At 47.0% G+C, this 19,370-nt stretch overlaps 1 protein-coding gene across 1 annotated transcript; it reads right to left on the bottom strand.

Moving 5' to 3' along the window:
- Positions 1–1,557: 1,557 nt before the first annotated feature.
- Positions 1,558–8,112, bottom strand: LOC119386613 (uncharacterized). Its single transcript, XM_049412064.1, has 5 exons — positions 7,807–8,112; positions 6,225–6,358; positions 4,829–4,942; positions 2,380–2,595; positions 1,558–1,574 (listed from the first exon to the last, which is right to left on the bottom strand). The coding sequence occupies exons 1-5, from the start codon at positions 8,022–8,024 to the stop codon at positions 1,558–1,560; spliced, it is 699 nt and encodes a 232-aa protein (XP_049268021.1). The 5' UTR covers positions 8,025–8,112.
- Between the last annotated feature and the right edge of the window lie 11,258 nt (positions 8,113–19,370).

Genomic DNA, 19,370 nt, shown 5'->3' with positions numbered 1-19,370 from the left:
TTTGGACCTGCGTTCTCAACTTACTACAGACCCCTTTTTTTAAAACATGAAGTTCATTTATTCTTTCTCACATAACCAGATTACAATGTGTGTTCTACTGCCTGGCCTGGTGTCATCAGTTTTTGTTTTCGGTTTTTGCGTAAAAAGCAATATATTGCTTGGATATATTTACGTCGCACTTAACGCGCGAGTCGTATGCACCTCTTCTGTACCCATAAGGCCTATATTTAAAGAACTTTTTAATAGGTCACGCAAATGACTGGATGATACTCATGTATGTATACGTTAGTTACTGCCATACTCTTACCAATAACAGAACTTTAGTCTTCGATGGCCACATGGATTTGCGAGGCAATGATGCAGTGAGGCTTACGTGGACTGGTTAGTGCAAAGAAAATATTAAGCGAAATCGTTTAGGGGTATGTTGGGGAGAAAAGATAGTACGACGTGCTGTCTAGCGACATCAGAGAGTTTTAAGAGTTCGGCACGCATGGTTGGCCTTACTTGGGTACGCACGCTATTTTCGGACTATAACTTGCCTACCCAAAATGTTAGCGTATGGCGCGTGCGCAGTGACAGCAAACACTAAACTTTGAGTATCATATTCTAAAATTGCCTATAGTCAGCACTTTAACCAGCCCTTCACTTGTCGTTCAATTGAACGTCCTAACAGTAGTGCATCTAGCTGCTGGATGAAAAAGAATGTTATGTCCTTATGTCCTTAGCTGAAGATTGATAGCTCATTTAAGACAGTTGAACTGTCCATTTTATTCGCACTGTTTCCATTTATCGACCCTGCTCTTTTCACCTTTAACACAGCTTTCTAATTTGGGGGTACAATATACGATGACAAATAGCGAAGAACCCCCCAAACTCACTATTTCTCGACGATAGGTGATGGCATGCCGAGGTCTCCGGTCACTTCCTGCAGAGGGTCCTTGCGCGTGGCGTGGTCATGGCTGCCGATAATCCGCAGGCCTGTTCAACAACACGCAGCATTTTGTTGTAAACCGTGCTTTATCGACGAGAAGACTGCGCGTTGAGACATGCCACGCGACGAAAACGACATGACGTTAGTGCGATTAGTGATTCGTGGCGAATGGCCTCCTCGTCTTTGATTTGTTGCCGCACGTGAAAAGTGAAAAGAAAATTTAAAAAATCCTCTATAATCGCCGCAAGCGTGCATAGACAATCTTGCCTGTCGTCGAGTGTGTACATCTTTAACTGACTGTGCCATATTTGTTCTCACTTCCGCGCATAACATTTCCCCCACAATTAAAGCACCCTAAAAAATTATCTGTATGTATAACAAGCCAAAGTAGCTGCATGCACTACAATAACACTCTCCATTAGCGGACAAGCGCGTCGTCCACATCGCAGCTTAGGGCAGTCGCACATTTCCCCATCTGTGCGACTCTACGTAATCTTAAGCTTCTGCGTCACTGAACAGGAATGCTGTCGAGCGCAGCTCATCGTGATCCAAGTTCGCCATCATCGCATGCGGATTCTTTAACTAATAACACAGTCGAAGCGGAGATAGGAAAGATCAACACAAGATCAGAGGGAGGGTTTCCCTACAAAGAGAAACGTTAATTGATGAAAACTGCGGCTTCACAGCAGTACTGAACTCGTTGCCGTGAAGCCGCATAGCGAGGTAAGATTTGCATTTAAGGTTGTCATGAACAACCCCTCGGGCTTGATGAGAAAACATTCTGCGGAAAGCAGATACTGCTATAAACAGCTCAGCCAAATCTTGCAGTCGTGCGCGACAAGGAGGCTTCAGAAGCGGTGCGCGAAGTTACCATTTTCTCAAGCGCATTCTCTACATACATACGTCCTCGCACTCTTCGGTGGTCGGGGCGCCTGCTGTTTGACGTCGTACAACAGATAGCATGCTATTGGCCAATAGTCGACTTAAATCAAGAGTAACATTTGGGTCAGATGTGCTTCTTGCCGGCGCCGCGCTCCATAGATTGGTAACATTATACAGTGAGCCACACTGGCGCACACGACTCACAGCGGGAGAGATCGACCACATTTCATCATGCGTGTTCAAGGTCATGGCGCTCGCTGGCGTAACTTCTTTCCCCTTGACACCCCTCCCCGTGTAGCTTCGCTCGTCGGGATGAGAGGAGAGGCAAACAGTTATGAAATTGTTGCAAGGTTATCAGGTCGCCTCGCAGTTTTAGCTGAGATATGCAAGCTTGACGCACCACTCCATCTTTGCGTTCCCATTGATTCGTGACTGATTCTTGGCAAGTTTTTGGCACAGTTTCCCAACCCGCTTCCGACTGTACTTACGTAGCACTCAACGAGGACAACACCAGTATGCATTATGTCGTGTACCCGGGTCGGTATAAAGTACAAGCGCGCGCATACCTTTGCGGTGGCCCATGGTTGGTGACGGAGTCCACGCCCGCCGTTCGCCTGTGGTAGTCGGCAGCTTCCTCACCGCATAGGTTGCGCCGCGTGTGTCTTCCGGTGCGGTGGACTGGCGGAACGTCTTGGTCGCCTTGCGCACCTTGACTCTACGGGAACTGTGCGCCACTGACGCTGACCTCTGTGTCACTGCCGTGGCAGTAGTCACCGCACGGGCTGCGAACACAATACTGCATTACCTCAGTACGCGTTCGGCAACGTATGTACATTCAAATCTACACCATTCTAAGGGGCAATAGGACACATATTTCTTAAATCTGCGAAACTGACTATAGAATGACTTCGACGTGTTTCAAGAAGTACCTTCCGGAACAAGCTTCCTAAAGGGGTCTACACTGACTGGAGACACAAGGCACGCAATAATGAACCATTCTCTCTCAACTCATCCTTTCTTCTAAGCTAGAACGGCGTTCTACAGCTCTATTCTTTCTGCAGTGAGCTTGTGTTTAGAGGCTCGGTTCTGGAACGAATGCTCGGGAGAGTCAGTGGTCGCGGGTCGATCAAGACATATTCACAACTCTTCCCGGTTTTTTTTTCTTGGCAAAATCTCGAGAGACGTGTATTTGTCGCGTATCGAATGTCTGGGGACTATGTGGGTTGTCGCACGCCTACATCGCTTTCGTTACAAAGGACGCAGAAAAAAAAAAGCAGTGTCAAGTATATATATATATATATATATATATATATATATATATAGTATGGTTTCTTGACTGCATGCAGCGGAATAATATCTGCTTAGCATGTTCACGCGACACTTGTCTACAGACCGGAATGTGCTCTCTGACCGTGTTAGATGTAGTACGTACGCCAGTAATATCTGCATTCCGACAGTTTCTCCTCTCATGCAGCCTTAGAAAAGAACCTCAGTGTCCCTTTGAAGGGCTCTTCACGAAGGTTACCATCGATGGTCTTGGTTATATACTCCACAAAACGTTGTCCAGGGAGTGTTATACCGCAAGAATTTTCGAAAAAAAAAACAAAAAAAAAACGTGTGGGTAGTCGAAATAGAAGCAGTCAAAGCAAGCAGCGTTGTCGTGAGGCAAGCTAATACCCTTCCTGTAGCAGAGAACATAGCAGCCTACTAAGTCGCCACTTAATGGCGTGTGAACCCGGCAGCTGTAGAAAGGGTGCGCTTTAGACCTTTCGGCTTCGAAACGGTACGTAGTGACCCGGGGCTCGCATTTCATGAAATAATAGTCACCGTTACAAGTTTGCCACGAAACTTCGTAGTTTACGACAGGACTATTAACCGCTTTCTCTAAGAAACGTTTTACGATCGCCGCTAGGCAGCGTGCTGGCGATCACTCCGCGAAGGTGCAGCATGCGCCACGTCTCCTCATTAGGAGCGCGACGGTACGATGAGTCGTATCACTCATTCAACCCGTCTCGGTACTTCGGAGCAGTGGTCACGTGATTACCTTTTAAAGACGATAGTATTTCTTGGGATACTTAAACGCAGAAATTTGGGTCTCTGTCACGCGATTCAGCCGATTCAGCCACCCGGCCAAAGTTTAAGCACTTTCTGAACGCCCAGTCACCTTTAACTAGTAGCTGCGTTCATATTTGTGAACATTGTCGATCAAAAAGCAAATATTACGCATATATGAGGCGCAACATCAATACGTAAGTATCAGGTAGCGTGTTCCTTTACTAGAAAATACATAGATACGTAATTCTAAAGACCCTAGTGTTTCTTAGGCTGCGCTGAAAATGCGACGCTATGCACGAAAAAACCTTCTGCCGACGATATGGTGCTGCCACCTGGCAGTGGTCCTGGGAACAGCATCACCGCGTATTTGACCAGGACTCATGTAGTACGGCTGGCAGAAAACTATCGTCTTTCGATGACATTTGCAGCGAAGCACGCAGATACGCAGCGAATTTTTTATTTCTCTCTGGACTATGCACAAACGTTTACAATAGCTTACAGGAGTTAACTTCGCAAACCTGCGCATCCCTGGTAAATATACGAGAGATCTTACAGGTGGACTCCTCTTCGAGCGAATTTCGCAACTAACGTGCGCCTCTATCTAAGTGCACGGTTGTTTTTGCCCCTAGCCCTCTGTCGAGATACAGTTGTCGCTCTCGATAATATTAAGCAGCGGATTACCATATCTCTTACTTAATATGTTGCAATTGTAGTACAGCGCTTGTGTTTGCGTCATTTTTATGTGTTCGTGATTGTGTCGTTTGTGCGCTGCTTCGTCAAATATCATATCCCCTGAGCCACTGCGGCCCACATACCAGCCTGACGAGGATCGGCCCCACGACGGAAGTTGTAAGGTGACCCTCGTCGGTTTCCTGCAGTTGCAGGACCTTAAATTTAGTTGCAGAGCACCTCCCGCGCATCGCTTGATTGCGGGGAGGTAAGCTCGTGTCGTTGACTCACCCGTGGTTGGACTGGTGATGCGCACGACCTCCTCGCGCACAACCGACACGGACGGTTCGTTCTCGAACAAGTCTGGCAGCAGCTCGAAACCGTCCATCTTCGGGCTGTTATTGTCTGCAAAAACATGCCGGCATAGTTATCTATCGAAGAAAACTTATTTATATATTTATTTATTTGTTTGTTTGTTTATTGTTATTTGAATGTATGCCTTGAATGGAACTGGGCATGACCAGCGAACTGCTTGTTGAATTGGTTCCTTGGCTATATTTAACAGCCATACAGCTTATGAAGGCAATATGTATAAGTAATATTAGTCTACTGGACTGCTGTGCTTGAAATGAATACTGTGAATAAGAACTAGCACTTGCTAAGTTAGCGCAGCTGTAGCCCAATGTACGATAATATTAATATAAACTTAACTTTATGTAAAAAAAAAGTCTTGCGACAAAAACATTTACCACTTAGCGCACTGAAAGAAAATAACGCTTTTGTGGCGGCTTCTTTTATATTTTACTGAGGTTACGGTATTTCTGTATGGTTTGAATTTGTTTGTGGATGCTGATATGAGTATGCGCAAATTTTTTTTTTATATATTTACCCCTAATGTGGCAGAGGCACGGCATGTGATGAGCGAATACGAGTAAATAAATATTAATCGAACAAAGCATGTTTTCATCCACGCTTACATTGTGCCTATACGTAGATCCTGTAATACGGCAGCCGTGTAAGCAAGCGTCGTAACCTTCTCAATACAGCAAAGTCGCGCATGCTTTCACGTGCGAGAACATTTATCCGATTGCGGGGCACACAGTAGTGGAGACCTCCAGATCCATTCTGACCTCCTTAACTTACTTAACGTGGACCTAAATCGAGGTGAACGTTTATAATATGGTGCGATACTAGGCAGTGCGGAGGGAATACAACCTAAAGAAGAAAAAAAGAAAAAAAAAAAGGAAGTCCTTTGGTACTTTTTGCGAGTTCTGATTTGCCACGTATAAGACTCCCTTTGAAGAGACGCCTTAACTCTCTTTTGGGTCCCACGACTCCCCGGTTTATATTAACGTGCCAGGCATGGCCGTGGGGAGGGAATACAATCTAAGAAAAAAAAAAGAGAGAGTCCTTTGACTCTTTTTTGAGAGTCCTGACTTGCTAGGTATATGACTCCTTTTAAAGAGACATGTTAACTCTGTTTTGGAGAGACGTGCGTACCACGACTCTCCCAAGAAAGTGTAATGATCTCTAAAGAGAGTTCACGTGTTTCTTTAAATAGAGTCATCTATGTGGCAAGTCAGGACTCGCGCGCACACGCACACACACACACACACAAAAAAAAAACGGAGTCAAATGACTTCTTTTCTTCTTGTATTGCATGCTTGACGTTAACAACGCATCTTACTCGTTCCGAGGACGGTGGCAACGACGACCAAGACGAAGACGAAGGTGCCGAGCGCCGCCACCGTGACCACAAACGGCGTCGAGTTCCAGCGAGGGGCCAGCTTCCAGCTGAACGAGTGCCGGGTATCGTCACTTCTGTAACCACGGCGATAATGGAATAAGGAATCAACAGAAATTGTATCTATTGGCCTACGTATCTTGCGCAGCATTGTGTTGAAATCTGCAAAAAGAAGGAAGCATGCCTCCAAGCGACAACCTCTGGTAAACGCTGCAGGGTCCATTGCACGCTTGACCGGTACATCTCTGCAGTCGAATGCGCCGGCGCTCTTAATACGTATACGCTGCACTGAAGCAATCAGTGACCGTGTGCTGTAATGTGTTTTCCCGTTTGCATTATGTCAGCGTCTCGTCATTGGTTAGCAACGACGTACCCCTACGCTTTCGCCGCAAGTGGCCACACAGCGGGACGGATGATTCCAAATGCGTAGAACACACACACACACACACACACACACACACACACACACACACACACACACACACACACACACACACACACACACACACACACACACACACACACACACACACACACACACACACACACACACACACACACACACACACACACACACACACACACACACACACACACAGTTCTTGCAAAAATGCGGACCCCAGAAATAAACCTGCTATTCGTCATTGTAGAAATTTACGCTGCATTCCTTATTTATTTTTTCCGTAGTACGCGTATGTGCTGAGCTGCAGCTTCCTTAGGTTTCTTTTTAATTTTTTTAGAATTTTATTTCGGGAGATAAATACTCTCATTGAAGTGACACAAATGGCACGTTTTTCAGCTACTTCGGGGTATATGAAAGTGGTATCTACCAAAACATGAAGTATCTTAACTTCTTTTTGTCTTAGCAGAGAGTCTGATAGCGTTAAGGTGACGGCAGCATAATGACAATGAAATAATACGCGGGTGACGCGAAGACGGCTTGACAGTGGCTGTGTCAGCTATTGTCTTGGCCAAGTTATTCCACGGAGGCCACGAGAAATCAAGGGTTGAACAGGGGTTGTCGCTAAGAGCGAACGTTTCGACGAGGGTGCTTGTCTTCAAGGCAGTAACGGTTGCTGCATATGTCTTGAAAAGGACAGGACCACTTGTCGAAACGTCTCCAGCAACACAAGGATATCTTGGTCTCTTCAAGCCTCCATCTTCTCCCGATCTGCCTTGTTTGGATTTCCACGGAGGTTAGACACTCCTACAACCATTCTACAACCATTCGCGTAATACAAATGAATAAATAACTCTAAAGAGGGCGATTTCTTAGTTGCACACATAGCACATGGAACTGAAAAAGTACGCTATCACATTTGCGACGTGATGACACGTCTAAGTGTTCTCGTTTCGTCGAATAATCAATTTATTATAATTTAGTCTAAAGAGTCAGCGCTGAAGCACTGCATCAGCTACAGCGCACATCTGTTTTAGAACATCACACGTGGCTCATGTACTGTATGTTTTCTTTTTTCTCTTCGCAAACGCAAGTTATGAAGTAAGTATTCCAAGTAGCGCATACTCATGAAGCCGCGCGCCGTCGCTGGACATGGCCAGCGGCTCCGTCTGCGTGCTGCTTTCCGCGGCCAACTCGGTCTGCGTGCTGCGCGACCACAGGTCTGGCTCCCAGTGTCCTGAAGTGTAGCCTTGGAACGGAAGCTGGGGCACGGAGTCTCCCGTCATCACAGTCTGCCTGCGTCGGTACGGAAATCGCTTATATTGAAGGAGCACCACTGACATTACGTATTAGACTTTATTTTTGCATTAAATCAAGGTCATGAACCTCGAAACCTCATGCAGAGAAAATACTAGAAGGTTCCAGAGCGCCTTAAATAGCTTGCTGTAATAGGTTTTCTACGAACCAGGGGGGTCGTTTGTAATCTCGGCAATGACTTCAGTGCTGCACCCTTAAGTTTCATGTTCCAGTTGTGCATGAACGTCAAGTTCTGTTCGACCTTTTCCCATCCAGTACAATCTCATGCAATTCAGTTAATTCGCGAAATGTAGTGACCGTGCACTACGCTGCTGGTCATGGTATATCTATCGAGCGGATCAGTGCATTCACTAGAAGAGGGACTCATGCCCCTCTTCTAGCGACCGCACTGACAATTAGTGATTACGACGCACTAATTGTGTTAGTACTTTCCTCCCAACTTTCCATGGTGTACGTAAGCACGCATGAACTAGGCGACCTATAGGCACCGAACGACCCGTCCGTCGCAGCCAACTTGCGTATGGACAGTCTGGTGCTATTGGCGACATTGACGGTTGTAAACTCTCCTGGGGCGCCTACTGCAAGTACAGTTGCGAAGTGCCCCCTACGCCATAATTCATCATTTTGCGAAGTACCCCGCTGCGCGTCCGTAATGTAATACGCTCACATACGCAGATGCACACCTTGTTGATGCTGTGGCTGATGGTGATTAATTATGTCTTAGCGCTTTGTAATGGGTTAGCCTTTAAATCACCCACTCGTGGCGCATTTCACATTGCGTGACGTGTGGTGCAACTCCAAACTTTTGCCAAGCAATATTACACGCATTAACGCGGCTCCTCGCTCTACATGACACCCGTGGAGGGTTTTTTTTTTAACAGTTTCAACTTCCGGCCGTGGCTCTGAGGTAGAACACCTGGTTGTCAAGCAGAGGGCATGGGTTCGATTCCGGTTAGGACGCATTATTTTTATATTTGCATCCATCGCGATTTTTCGCTCACTGAAAACGCCGCCGATGAAGACACCGGGATTCCTGGGACGCGGCTTTTAACGCGATAGCGTTAAAGAGCTCGTATCGCAGAAATTCCGCCGTCGACGTTGGCGCCGGCACCGTTGGTTGTGAGCGAAAAATCATCATCTTGTCCGTGACCGAAAAATCGAAAAAGCTGCAAATAAAATAAATAATAAAAATGTTGGGTCCCAAGTGAGAATCGAACCCAGGCCGTCTGCGTGGCAAGCAGGTGTTCTACCACACAGCCACACCCCTGTTTGGAGCTGCGCTGAAAGTAACTTTGATGCTTCCCAAAAATACGCGTCCTGTATACAGGTGTCACAGTACGAGATGTAATATGGCAGTAATATTGCGTGGTACAAGCGTACATTGCCATCGGGCGTCACACCAAGTCAATATCATAACGACTTGGTGGTTTAAAGACAGCCGCCCATTACAAAAGGCACACACATTACTGCGCGTATTCCCTTAAGACCACGTAGTGGGTGCATCGCATCTTCGAAAAAGTTTCTCGCGCATAATTGCTCCTGGGTTAAAGCATGCTACCCATTACATAAGGCACACACTTTATTGCGCGCATTCTGTTCAACACTCGTAGTGTTCGAAGTGCGCACTAGGGGCAGGATATTGCTATCGCGTTCAACTCTTAAAGGCGAAGCTTAAGCGTCCCCCAATTTTTTAACGCTATCGTGTTAAAATGCATTCCAGCAGGTTGGCGAGCGTTCCGCTACTTCCGGGAAAACACATTCTGCTGATGTAGCAATACTGGTCCACGGAAGTCATCCGATCGTTAAGTTATTAACGCTATCGACTAAGCCAACGTATACCGGACTAGCATATTCTCACCTCACCCAATTAACATCCCGCCAACGAACTCCGGATGCGCCGCATTCACAAACATTCCTCGCGCAGTGTCCTCGGACGAAGCCTTCACAGCCGCTTCAATTATACGTGCGCTCTAACTTCGATAACGATCCTCGGCTATTCCTTCAATCTTAGTCGCAGGAGGAATGGTTCCCCTATTCAGCACCTCCGTGGAGACGCTGAAAGCGCCTGATTACAAAACTTTAGCTCGATGTAGCGTAAAGGGGCGGTCGTTGAAGCGGAATGATTATCTCGGCCCAGAATGGGCGGCCTGCGTATGTGGCCCGCCTGCCCCGCATGTAGGCTCTCCAGTCCAAAGGTGGCGCTTCCGCTTCCTCTAAAAAAAAAAAAAAAAAAAAAAAAAAACACTGCAACATTGCAAGTCAGAGAGTTTTTTTTTTTAAATACGAAGGATTATGAACTGATTGGAAATACACAATTTGCTCGGAAGTCATGTCTATGCTCGGAAGTCGTGTCTACAGCAGTGCTGTCCCCTCTCCTGGCTAAAATAACGCCTTGAGGCGCAACATTGTCAAGCTAGATGGGTATGTCAAACAAAATGAAAGCTAGCCTGAATGAATTTACGATACGAAAAAAAAAAGCATGCGTCGTTTCACTTCACAGCAGTAAAATGACGCAATAACGAGATGCGACGACGCGATTTTTTAAATTCGAGGGCTTTGGTAAACGCATTTACTTGCGTTTCCATGAACATTACGCAAATTAAACATGTGTGGGGCCACGTTATCGCAACGAGACACGCACGAGGCCATCACATCTGACGTGGTACATCAGGGGCGTAGCCAAGGGGGGGGGGGGGGGGGGGGGGGTTCAAACCCCCCCCCCCCCCGAAATTTTTCAGTTTTGCTTGCGTATATAGGCACGCACACATACAAACGCATGCACGAACATACAAAAAGTATGGTTGAACCTCCCCCGAAAAAAATTTCTGGCTACGCCCCTGTGGTACATGTAATTTCTGTAGCGTCTGGCCACCTGGCAGCGGTTGCCCGCTCGTTCTTTTGGATTTCCGAATTTTCTAGTCTCTCACAAGGGCCAACCACCGAACGCATCTGAAACTGTCACGACGTCAGAAGAATTACCGGGTTTTGCGTCTTCGTAAGCACTAAGAAAAAGTGAAACCTTCAAATTTTGATGTTCTCTGCCACTATAGGGTCATCTGAAAAGTGGCAACAGTCCTGGCCGCAAGTGAAGATTTAAACACGCAGCTCACGCCTTGCGCAAGACAAAAGGCGGTAATTTCACGTAATTTCACGACGCACTTGGCGGGTCAAGTGGCGCGGCGGCACGACGCAGGAACTTCGCTGGGTCGCGACAGACGTGCCGAACGCCACCATGCGTCGGGCGTTCGCCGTCGGCAAAGTTCGCCGCTCTGACGCCGGTAAAACGCCGCATGCATTCCGGCCGAGAATCGAACCCGCGTCCTCAAGCTTAGCAGTGCGACACCTTACGTGGTAAGCTACCATAACGGACATGAATAAAACAAAAACAAAAGAAATATAATTCGTTCTCATCAGATAGAATGGGATACCGAACGCGCCGTACTTCTTGATTCCCGCGACGTTGGCCTCGGTCTCGCAGCGCCTGGGTGGAGTGGGTGTGGATTGAGGCGACTCGTGCAGGAGCAGCTCGGACAGCGAGCATGGCAGGAAGCAGAAAGAGGGCGAGCTGGCCGTTCTGCGGAGTTGACTCTGCGGCGATGTGTGCGGCGTCGCTGGAGGCGGAGACGACGCCCTGCGCATTGACTTTGGGCTCGAAGGTGGCTCCATCACGGAAAATACGACGGCGCTGGAAGAAGGCAAAGGCTCCTGGAGGTTCCGAGGGCTGTTACGCTTCTGGCGCTTCTGCATAGGGAACCACTGCACGCGCTTCATGTGGCACTGGCTGTGACGTGTAAAGTCGAACGAAGAAGAGGTGCGCCCTGCAGGTGAACAAAATGGAAAAGGTTAGCCATGAGATTACGAATACAAGGTAAGCGTGTTTTTAATTAATTTATTTATTGTCGCATTTCTGTATCGCTCATATGCGAAGTTTTCAATGTAGCTTATAAAATTTTAACTCTAGCGCACATGCGGAGAAAATTTGTGAGGAAGAAGTAGTAGTACAAAACTTTGAGCCACAGCTTCTAGGGTCTACTCTACTCTACTCTACTCTACTCTACTCTACTCTACTCTATTTGTTGTTTGTGAGCTCCTAGAGGGTGGAGCCCTCAGTCCAGGGCCCCATTTGCTGCTGAGATACGGCTGGGCCGATCAATCAGTCTTCGCTAGTCGTCCAGGGCTGTGCTGAAAAGAGAGGCTTCCCACTGAACATTAGAGGGATTGCGTATTTCTAGGTAGGCAGGGGGGCTTGGGATTCCCACATGGAATGATACAGACTTGTTTGTTCGCCAATGAAAGGACCTCGGTCAGGATACAGGATACTGTGTTGGGTAAAAAGTGTGGCGGACAGTAAAATTTTCCGAGAGTTAAGTCATATGATTCCAGTTACTGAGGCCACAACAAGAATACGATAATCGAATAAGGCTGAATGTTTCCTTCAGTGTCTTTGGAAGCATTCGCGCTTTATCTTCCCTGTTGCTTTTTGTTTTTTCTTTTTCTCTTTCTGTAATTTTACTTTTTTATACACTTCGTATTTGTGTCAGTTAACTTTTAATATAGCGATCACCACTTAATTATTAACATTGTTTCAATTTATTTTTCTTAAATGAATACTGTTTCAAACCCTCGTACCGCTCCGTTCACAGTTGATTTCCCGGAGTGAGTCAGCCTACTGAATGACTGTCTTTTTCCCTTGGACGCTGTCGTAGCCATGAAGCAGTCCTAATTTCATACAGGAGGAATGTTTCGTCAAGTAATTTATAATTATGTTGTGTTATTTTACTCTTACTCTGATTACTCATGTATTTTTTTTGCTTTCTAGGCAGGGATAAATCCCCTTTCAAATTACATGCGATTCTCAGCGCCGTAGTGGGCATTCGTCACTGTGAAGGTCAAGAATCCAAGCCAGGTGGAAGCCAAACGAAATCAAATCTTTTCCATATCGCCTGCAGCGGAAAAATACCCTACTTGAAGAGTTTTTCTTGCTCGACTGCTCATCTTCTATGCTTCTAGTTGCCTGCCATCAGAAATGAAGTGGCGTGAGTATTCTACACGACGAGGCAGCGTTGCCACTTGTTTTAAGCTGGTACAAAGTTTTTGAGTGTTCAACACTAGTGTCCGGCTGCAGGCCAACATTCATGACAGCCCAGAATTTATGACGGCTTTGCGCAATGTGTGGATCCACCGAAGTTGTTCAGGTGCAGTACTAGCGCGTAGCGTAACACTGACAACATATAATAGACACGTTAGCAATGGTACACTATGTTATTCAATAGTCTCTTCGACCTTGAAGGCCATTTTGAATGCAAGCTTGAATGATTTAGAAGGCACTGCGACAAAGCCACAGGATTCTAAATCGGCAGGGAGTAAGATTTGTCAGTAAGCCAATCATTGGAATAGAAGAGTGGTTTTAATGCTTAAAAATACAAAAAAAGGTGCTCAGTAGGGCTTGACTCCTCGTTGGCGTGGCTGCATTCTTGACCATCCTAATCTGAGGCAGTTATTTGTAACGAGATACTTGATACTTCATTCTTTACACCCTACGTCACTTGCTCGTACGTAAACGTGCAACCACTGTAAACTGTGGCCGCTTGAAAGAGGGAATGATAGCAAGAAAAAAGGAAGTGAACCGTTCCAAATTATGGCATCCAGAGACCAATTCGCAAATATCTTCCTCAGTATACCAGCTATTTCTAGTTAGCCTGTGGCTTTTCCTAATTGCGATTTGCTGGGGCTTGTTCTTGAAGCAACTATAACGTACGAGCTATTTTTGAATGCAGGCTCTATACGCGGTTATTGCCATACGTTAGAGCATGGACATGCGGGGCCAATCATGATAGCCATCATACACTAGTGAAGGCAATTTAACAACAGAAACCGTTGTTGTACAAGCGAACAACTTTATTGAATTCTGACCCACTGGACTTGTATGTCTAAGTAAGTGATATCTACTCTTTTAGTTCCTATATCTCAGCCCATGATGATTGTTGAAGTGCCACCGTCGTAATCTTTTTAGCGCGTTAGCTCGTTCATCCGAACAAAAACTCTGGGCGGCGTCCGTCGGTTACTTTGTGGCGTGAGAGAGGAACAGGGGAGAGGAGGAAAGAAATGTGTGGCAGCAGAAGGAAGGTAGGAGAGAAGGTTGTGTGTGACGTCACACCCTAGAGGCCAATAGAAATACCGGTGGCGCGCGACGTTGCGCGCTTCGGTGCGGACAGCTTGTAGGCCGTCACAGCACGGCAAAGAATAGTGATGCGTCAGGCATGGCGCGTTGCCTTATGAAGTCTTTGAGCACAGTTTAAAATAAATACAGCGCCGTCAACGTGCATATGGGAAGTCGCGCTCGCGGATGTCGTCCAAAGAAGGCCGACACAAGCTACTTAATGGGACAAGGCACTAAGAAAACTAATCGTCGATCAGCTGGTTAATGGGCGGAAATACAAAGTGGCATATTCGGTGGGAAGGGACGTCGTCGTTAAGGGGCGTTGTGACGTTCTTTCGACGACTTCGTTACTTCAAGCTGGCCGAGGGTATAACGTTAAAGGGAAACAATTAATTGGTTTAGATTGATAAAGTGTGCTCTGAGAACTCTTGTGTAGTTTATTTCACCACCATAGGTTTATTATTAGAGGAGAAAACCATGTTCAAAGTTTCATTTTTAAATTTCGTGCCGAACTTTGTAATTCGTGACGTAAAAGACTTCAAAGAGCATTTAACGTATTTTGGCGCCACTGGCTCGGCGAAATTTCCACAAACTCGTTATGCCAAGTCTCTGGCAACCTCAGAGGACAATGTACTTCGATTTAACCGATTAGGAACTACGTAAGCCCAAGCAGGCGCCGTCAAAAATATGTGACGTCACGGCAAATGGTGCGGGAATTCCAAGGTGGCGTCGCCACCTGTATTTTCTTTTTGCGCGTTTTCTCGCTTATTAAGCGTCTTCGCCTTCGCGCAGCTTCGCCTTCTTCGCGTCTACGTCTTCGCGCAGAAAGCGTGGTGTTTTTGGTATCATGGAAGACTACTTTACTAATGCGAGAAAAATCGTTTTGCTCTTTAGTGTCCCTTTAATGCATTTCTGTAAGATTAACCGCTTGATCGCCCATTAAATTTTTTGTTATCCTTCAGTTGGAACAAACTCGCACTGGCTCGTAAAAAGTATCGTTGCATTATAACGATGTCTGTCGTTCAAGCTTTGGTTCAGGTAATAAGCCTGTTTTACCTACCTACTTACCTACCTAAGACTTACCTACCTAAGAAGTCATATATCACAAACAGTTGGCAGGAAAGAGACGCACACGACACCATCGAAGCGGTATATGTACGGCCTTACAACAAACGTACGCTTAATGTGCAATGAAGTTGCAACCGCTTGTAACAAGTTGCCCAAAATGGCAAATGACACGGATTTTATGTGACGTAAAACATTGTCACATTATGCTGCGGGGTACCGTCTCTGTCATTTTAAAGCGAAACTTTGTTTGTACACACCTCTGGATGTTGCTGACGGTAACTGTTGCTGCTTCTGTCTGTCACAAGTGGCCTCCACGTGAGCACTTCCAAGCTTACACTCACATTGGTTTCTACTTCCCAGTCTCTTAATCCCCTTTGTCTCCACTACCAGCTTCTTTAATTCACTTCCGATTTCCACTTCACTTCCAGTTATGGCGTACCTAACGAAGGCCCCCGGGTAAAGTTAGGTCAGAGATGATCATCGACATCGTGTGCATCATGCACTGTTACAGAAAGTGGGGTGGTCATTCCACGCCAAACGTCCCAGCCATTCTGGCGAACGCGTATGTGCCACACGTGCCTGGAGGAAATGGTTTCACGACGTACGCGACAGGATTCTTAAGTTATTCATGTCATGACCAGACAGACAGTCATATTCGTCAAACCCTCTTACCCTCCGATGACAATTTTGGTGTACACCAAGTGATGGAGGCGATCACGAGAGCACCCAGCCGTAGGCTGCTATATAGATAGATAGATAGATAGATAGATAGATAGATAGATAGATCCCTAGAAAAATGCCTTCCCAGCAATGCATTTGTGTTTAGAAGTGAAGCCGTCTTTAAGGAGATAGGTGTTAGCTTGGTCTTTGTAAGCTGACTTGGCCACATTGTGTACCACAGTGAAGCCTACTAGTAAACAAAAAAAGTCGTGCACGCATGTCCCGAACCAGAGAATGCGCTTTTGCAGGTGGGCATGGTGAGCAAACGTCGCTTAAAGGGGCCATGACACGGTCGCCCAGAGATTTGTGGTTTTCAGCGAAAACTAGAAGTAGAGGGTCTATTATGCATATAGAGATTTCAAAAGTGGGCTGTAAACGAACATTTCAGTGCAAAACAAGCCCTAGAAGTCGCCGTCTATAAACCCCGCCCACCGCCGGCAACCGCCATTTTGCAATGGCGCGTGTGACGTCATGTGCGGCCCAGAACGGAGCCCTCGTCTTCTAACAAAGTTTCAGCCGCTGCAAATCGTTCAATTTCAGTGCCAAGCTGAAGAAAGCTAAAATATCTCGATATCACGAGCAGCTGACCACGGAACAATATCGTTCGCCGCAAAGAAGACGCTTACACAGCTAGCTGCTTGTTACGTCACGGCTCGCGAGTGGGCCAGTGTTGCCTGACTCTCGGGCCGCTCGCGTGTTTATAAGAATATTCGATTATGAATTAGGTGCTCGACCAAATGCGCTAAATTTCGCCTGATTATTTGTGAATGCACAAGGATTAATCCACATAACACAGATTATGACGGAAAATTGGGTGCCATGGCCCCTTTAATGTGCACCTGGATGACGGTGTCATCATGATTGTGTTGAAGTACACTCTGCACAATTTTGTGAACGTAGATGGGCACGTTCGCAACCTGGCCTTTCATACCAAACTGACCTCCGCCATGTCACATATCTTGCATGTGCTAAGAGCTTCGCTATTCATTCACCTTCACAGAATGGAGCGGCTCACTATTTTTTCTTATCATTCAACGCTCACGCATGCTGATTGCACAGACGACGTGGGCTGAGTACCACTCAGACTACAGAGGTAGCGTAAAAAGGCATAGCGCTGGAATATAATCGCTACGTTATCCGACCCCTAAAATGCAGTACTTTGTCCTTTATTGCTCTCGCCTTTCTCCAAATAAATGAGTCTTCACATCCTGTCTCTCTGTTTTACTTCAGACGGCATTTCGCTTCAGTTATATCCAGCCGAAGATGAGTCCCAGTTGTAAGTACCCAATGTTTTGCAATTTATACTGGTTGCCAAATTGGTTACAATATCCTCAGACATTAAGGTTAATGCCTCAGCTAATCAACGAGTAGTTAGGCTTTGCATGCTACGTAAATACAAGGAAAAAAAGAAAACCCTTCGGGTGTTATATAGTTAAGATAACTAAGACGTAAAGCTCTTCAACAGGGATTGTAGTCCAATCTCATGACTTCAAGTTAATCTCCCCCCGATGCAAGCGCGGTCCTGAGCCTACAACGTTTTTTGAACAGCCTAATGAAACGCCATGGCCGTTAACGAAAGGTGCCTTTGTTTTTGAAAGCTAAATATTCAGACGCGTTTTCCTTATCGCGCCGGCTGACGAGACTCGAAGAACAAGTGCGTTGAAGTGGAGAAGATTTTAATTGGGTCAAGAAAGCGGAGAAGAATAGGATCATCCAGGCTAAAGATTTTAGCAGGCGAGTACGAGATCGGTATAGTTTCGCGACCTCGATCGTTAGTTTCGCGGTATAGTTTCGCGACTCGGGTCGTAGCACACGGCTCAGGAGGTTAAAGTTATTTCGAGGCGCACCATAGTGCTCTTCATCCTCCGAATGGAGTTCGGGACACTAGGTTAAGGAGACTGGTGTGACCATTACTGCGTCCTATCCCGAAGTCGTCCTGAGAAAGACGCTAAAGAGAAAAAATGAGGCGGATAAATTTGTCCGAAACAGTGACCTTAGGGGAAAACACGAATATGCAACTTCATATTGCTGCGGACAGCCATCAAAAGACGAATAGGCAGAAGACGACGACGACGATTTGGAGACTCTTGTGTGCTGCTGCCTTGCCCGAGTACTCTCCTGAAAATACAATTGTTTACAGTCCCTAGTCTTCGTCTCTTCACGTAACATTTTGGTGGACGTGCTGGGTACCTCCCTTCGTCACAAAGCTTCGCAGTGGACGCCACCTTGAGCCTTCCAACATGGCTCTGGAAAATGCTTCGACCACTCCGGCCCTAACACCTGCCGCCAACGCGACGTACATCAATGTCACCGCACCTCGCGACCCTGGTGTGTTTTCTGGCGCCAATGGGCAAGACGTCGACAAGTGGCTCAGCCTTTACGAACGCGTCAGCACAGGTAACCGGTGGGACCCTACTCTCATGCTTGCCAATGTGCTATTCTACCTAGACGGCACCCCGCGAGTCTGGTATGAGACGCATGATACTGAGCTGACAAGTTGGGATATATTCAAAGAGAAAATACGCGAGTTGTTCGGCAACCCTGACGGTCACCAGCTCGCTGCGAAAAAGGCGCTGTCGACCCGCGCGCAGACGTCAACAGAGCCGTACGTGATGTACATCCAAGACGTCTTGGCTCTCTGCCGTACAGTTGACTCGCACATGACGGAACAATACAAGGTTGCTCACATTCTCAAGGGTATCGCTGATGATGCCTTCAACCTGCTCGTCTTCAATAACGTGTGCACTGTTGATGCGGTCATCAAAGAATGCCGGCGCCTGGAACTCGCTAAAAGCAAGCGCATTATTCAGCAGTTTGCTCGCTTGCCTAACACCGCGCCAACGTCTTCCTGTGCCGATGTTCCCCCTTCTACAAGCAACAATGCAAACGTTACCCGAACTGTGCGACGTGAAATTGAAGCCGCTTATCCAGCTACCTGCGAGCCCAGCACCTGCTCTTCCCCTGCAGTTCCGGTTTCGATGATTCAGGCAGTTGTCCGTCAGGAGATTGCCAACATGGGACTCCACTCTGTCTGCTCGGTAAACCACGTGGACTCTTGGCCGCATCCTCCGACTGCACCCCCTTCACCACCTCAGTTCCAACCACGTTTCCGCAACGCTGAATGGCGCACTGCTGACGACAGGCCCATCTGTTTCATCTGCCACCGGATTGGACACATCTCTCGGCATTGTCGCAGTCGCTGGAACTCTGCTGCAGAGTACACGTACACTGGCTATCACCGCTCCAATGGCTCTTACCGTCCCTCTACAGCACGTACAGATCACGCTGCCCCTGAATCTATTGCTCCTAGCCGCCCGTACTCACGCTCACCTTCGCCCCTACGCCGCCAGTCCCGCTCACCCCAGCCCCGTCGCTCCAATTCGCCAAGCTTCAACGCACGCTCCCAACCGGAAAACTAGATGGT

Source organism: Rhipicephalus sanguineus, chromosome 1 (assembly GCF_013339695.2).
Source record: "Rhipicephalus sanguineus isolate Rsan-2018 chromosome 1, BIME_Rsan_1.4, whole genome shotgun sequence".
NCBI lineage: Eukaryota > Metazoa > Arthropoda > Arachnida > Ixodida > Ixodidae > Rhipicephalus > Rhipicephalus sanguineus.
The sequence above is the reverse complement of the archived record's forward strand: the minus strand, read 5'-3'. Positions and strand labels throughout refer to the sequence as shown.

Bases quoted from the DNA above. Each gene is read 5' to 3' on its own strand.
- LOC119386613 (XM_049412064.1), bottom strand. From the start codon at position 8,024: ATGTCAGTGGTGCTCCTTCAATATAAGCGATTTCCGTACCGACGCAGG. The intron at 6,359-7,806 runs GTATGCGCTACT...CCGTGGTTACAG, and splicing joins GACGGCGCGCGGCTTCATGA to AAGTGACGATACCCGGCACT. The intron at 2,596-4,828 runs GTGAGTCAACGA...TTGTGTTCGCAG, and splicing joins CATCACCAGTCCAACCACGG to CCCGTGCGGTGACTACTGCC.